The sequence below is a fragment of the Bombina bombina genome, chromosome 2 (assembly GCF_027579735.1).
Source record: "Bombina bombina isolate aBomBom1 chromosome 2, aBomBom1.pri, whole genome shotgun sequence".
NCBI lineage: Eukaryota > Metazoa > Chordata > Amphibia > Anura > Bombinatoridae > Bombina > Bombina bombina.
The window spans coordinates 433,692,785-433,696,765 of record NC_069500.1 but is presented as its reverse complement, the minus strand read 5'-3'; the positions used below and the strand labels follow the sequence as shown (position 1 = coordinate 433,696,765).

At 38.8% G+C, this 3,981-nt stretch overlaps 1 protein-coding gene across 1 annotated transcript; it reads right to left on the bottom strand.

Annotated features, from left to right (window-relative positions):
* Nucleotides 1-1,009: 1,009 nt before the first annotated feature.
* LOC128649011 (non-histone chromosomal protein HMG-14-like) lies at nt 1,010-2,030 on the bottom strand. Its single transcript, XM_053702039.1, has one exon. The coding sequence runs from the start codon at nt 1,806-1,808 to the stop codon at nt 1,494-1,496; it is 315 nt and encodes a 104-aa protein (XP_053558014.1). The 5' UTR covers nt 1,809-2,030; the 3' UTR covers nt 1,010-1,493.
* Nucleotides 2,031-3,981: the final 1,951 nt, after the last annotated feature.

Sequence of the window (3,981 nt, the reverse complement as noted above, 5' to 3'; positions counted from 1 at the left end):
AATTTCTGAAGTTCTCTTAGGAACAGGGGAAACGTCAGAATAAAAAGGAACTTCTAAATATTTATCCATCTTACTCAATTTCTCTGGAGGGACCACAATTGGATCACAGTCATCCAGAGTCAACAAAACCTCCCGGAGTAACAGGCGGAGGTGTTCAAGCTTAAATCTGAAGGACATCACGTCCGAATCTGTCAAGGGCAATATACTTCCTGAGTCAGAAATTTCCCCCTCAGACAGAGCTTCCAAACCCCCCACTGGGAGGGTACATCGGAAATCGCCATCAAAGTATCAGAAGGGGCATGGACCACATGGGCCTCTTTCCTACTGCGCTTGCCTTGTAGTACAGGCAAAGCACATAATACCTCTGAAAGAGTAGATGACATCACTGCAGCAATATCCTGCAGGGTGAACGCTGCAGACGTCGTTGAAGAACAAGGCGTAGCCTGAGCGAGCGGTAATGGCTGTGACGCTTGGGGAGAAAATTGCGGCATACTCTGAACCTCTTCAGCAGAATCCTGAGAAACATCCGCTTTAGACAAACTTTTTTTTTTTTTTTTTTTTAAGTTTCAACCAGGTTTTATTGGTTTGGTGATAAGTACACAGACACTATGAACAATCTGTACATTTTTTTTTCCTTTTAAAACTCTAGTAGATTGAAATCTAGGGAAAAAAAAAAACAAAAACACATGTACTTGAAATCCTTGGAATCCATTATTCTAGCAACATTTCAGCTTTATGTTCTAAAGACTGTTATGAAGAAAAGAACCTAGCACCCTCGTACCGGCATCTTTGATGCTCTATTAACCGCTTACCTGCCAGAAAGGATTTAGCACAACCCACACTGGTAGTTAAAAAGGTTAACATTCTGACATGTTTCACTTCCTAGTACTTCACATCACACTCACTACACACTCGGAAGTGCCCCAAGAAAATTAACAGCACTTTTACAAAGTTACTGAAAATAAAATACCACTACCAAAAAAGTAACATCGTCACAGATAGTACACAATTCTTAGAGGGAAATCCATCACCAGGGGAGTTTTATTAAAGTTTATGCACAACAACATGGGTACAGAGAACAATTAAAAATGTTAAGACATTTTAAAACTTGAGATTGGAATAAACCAGTTACAGCCATTTGCCACAAGTTGAATTTGAGCCTGCCTTGTTATAAAGGCCATACAGAAATTAATGGCTTGCTTGAAACTTCCGCTCCCCATTGTAAAAAGGGCTGCATTTAATTTTTTCCAGTCAACCACTGGTACAGGATTATATCCTTTTAATAAAAACAAGTAAAGGCATTGTATTCCATCCAAAATGTGTAAAATAAAAAGGAAAGACATGGTGGGATTTCCTCCTATCTTAAAAGTGTGTTTTCTAGAATTAAACTACTAAAAAACTTGCATTTACAAAATAGTTGATAAAAATATTCCTCTGAATTGTACAAGGGAGGTACAGGAACCACTGATAAAAGACTTGGTACAGGATGTAGGTTACTCAGACTTTGATTCCTTGTCTCCTCCATCAGAAGCTGGGGCCTCATCACTCTTAGTTTCGCCGTTTTCGGAAGGCAGGTCTTCCTTGTTTTCCTCTTTGTTTGCATCTTCAGTCTGTTTGCCTTTAGCTCCTTTTTTTCCTTTTGCTGGAACCTTTTTGTCCTCAGATTTGTCCTTTACTGCAGCCTTTTCCTTCTTTGGTTTATTTTCAGCTTTAGGTGGGGCTGGTTTAGTTGACAGTCTTGCCGACCTCCTCTTGGGCTCATCCTTGACATCTCCAGCATCAGCAGCATTGACCTTCCTCTTGGGCATGTTGAAGTGTTTTTGTTGTGCTTTCGGCGCTAAAAAAGTGGAAAAATATTAAGCTTGCAAGCGCGGCGGCTCCCCTTCTGCACGCTTGCTGCCAACACTAATGGACGCTTGGGTGTTGAGAGGTGGAATATAAATCTCCTTTGCCTCTAAGCCTGTCTCCTTCCTGCAGATGGAGTCCTCACAAAGAATACCTTGCTCCACAGCGCTTGCAAGCAGTTAATAAGCTAGCGGCAGAACTAGTTCCTTAGACAAACTTTTATTAAAGAAAATGTGTTCTCTAAAGTCCTTTCAGTGCATGAAGGACAAAAAGTAACAGGGGGCTCCACATTTGCATTCAAACATAATGAACATGTAACACTCTGCAGATCCATAATCCTATCTGTACATGTATGATTATGGTACAATTAAGTATACACCAAAAAATAAAATCACAGCTTGGTTCACTTTTATTTTTTAGTATATAACCCTTATTTAAACTTTACATCAAGCAATGAAAACCCAAAAAGTTTTAAGCTCTTGACAACCCCTCATTATATTTTACAACAGTACTTGGGGAGAAGGTTGAAAAATAAACTTGAAATTAACTTGAATAAACTAGGAATAAACTCCAAACACCAGTGCACCTCGCCACAGCTCCGCGTGCTTACCTGTTAAATTAATTTCCTTCTTGGCAGTGAGAGTCCACGAAAACATTCTTAACCTATGGAAAGTACTCTAGTCACCTGGAGGAGGCAGACACACCCCAAACAAGACTTATAAATATCCCTCCAACTTCCCCTACCCTCCAGTAGTTCAGCTGAGAAAAAGTGAAGAGAGATAAAAAACATAATTTATGTAAGAACTTACCTGATAAATTCATTTCTTTCATATTAACAAGAGTCCATGAGCTAGTGACGTATGGGATATACATTCCTACCAGGAGGGGCAAAGTTTCCCAAACCTTAAAATGCCTATAAATACACCCCTCACCACACCCACAAATCAGTTTAACGAATAGCCAAGAAGTGGGGTGATAAGAAAAAGTGCGAAGCATATAAAATAAGGAATTGGAATAATTGTGCTTTATACAAAAAAATCATAACCACCACAAAAAAGGGTGGGCCTCATGGACTCTTGTTAATATGAAAGAAATGAATTTATCAGGTAAGTTCTTACATAAATTATGTTTTCTTTCATGTAATTAACAAGAGTCCATGAGCTAGTGACGTATGGGATAATGACTACCCAAGATGTGGATCTTTCCACACAAGAGTCACTAGAGAGGGAGGGATAAAATAAAGACAGCCAATTCCTGCTGAAAATAATCCACACCCAAAATAAAGTTTAACAAAAAACATAAGCAGAAGATTCAAACTGAAACCGCTGCCTGAAGAACTTTTCTACCAAAAACTGCTTCAGAAGAAGAAAATACATCAAAATGGTAGAATTTAGTAAAAGTATGCAAAGAAGACCAAGTTGCTGCTTTGCAGATCTGGTCAACCGAAGCTTCATTCCTAAACGCCCAGGAAGTAGATACTGACCTAGTAGAATGAGCTGTAATTCTTTGAGGCGGAGTTTTACCCGACTCAACATAGGCAAGATGAATTAAAGATTTCAACCAAGATGCCAAAGAAATGGCAGAAGCTTTCTGGCCTTTCCTAGAACCGGAAAAGATAACAAATAGACTAGAAGTCTTACGGAAAGATTTCGTAGCTTCAACCTAATATTTCAAAGCTCTAACAACATCCAAAGAATGCAATGATTTCTCCTTAGAATTCTTAGGATTAGGACATAATGAAGGAACCACAATTTCTCTACTAATGTTGTTGGAATTCACAACTTTAGGTAAAAATTCAAAAGAAGTTCGCAACACCGCCTTATCCTGATGAAAAATCAGAAAAGGAGACTCACATGAAAGAGCAGATAATTCAGAAACTCTTCTAGCAGAAGAGATAGCCAAAAGGAACAAAACTTTCCAAGAAAGTAATTTAATGTCCAATGAATGCATAGGTTCAAACGGAGGAGCTTGAAGAGCTCCCAGAACCAAATTCAAACTCCAAGGAGGAGAAATTGACTTAATGACAGGTTTTATACGAACCAAAGCTTGTACAAAACAATGAATATCAGGAAGAATAGCAATCTTTCTGTGAAAAAGAACAGAAAGAGCAGAGATTTGTCCTTTCAAAGAACTTGC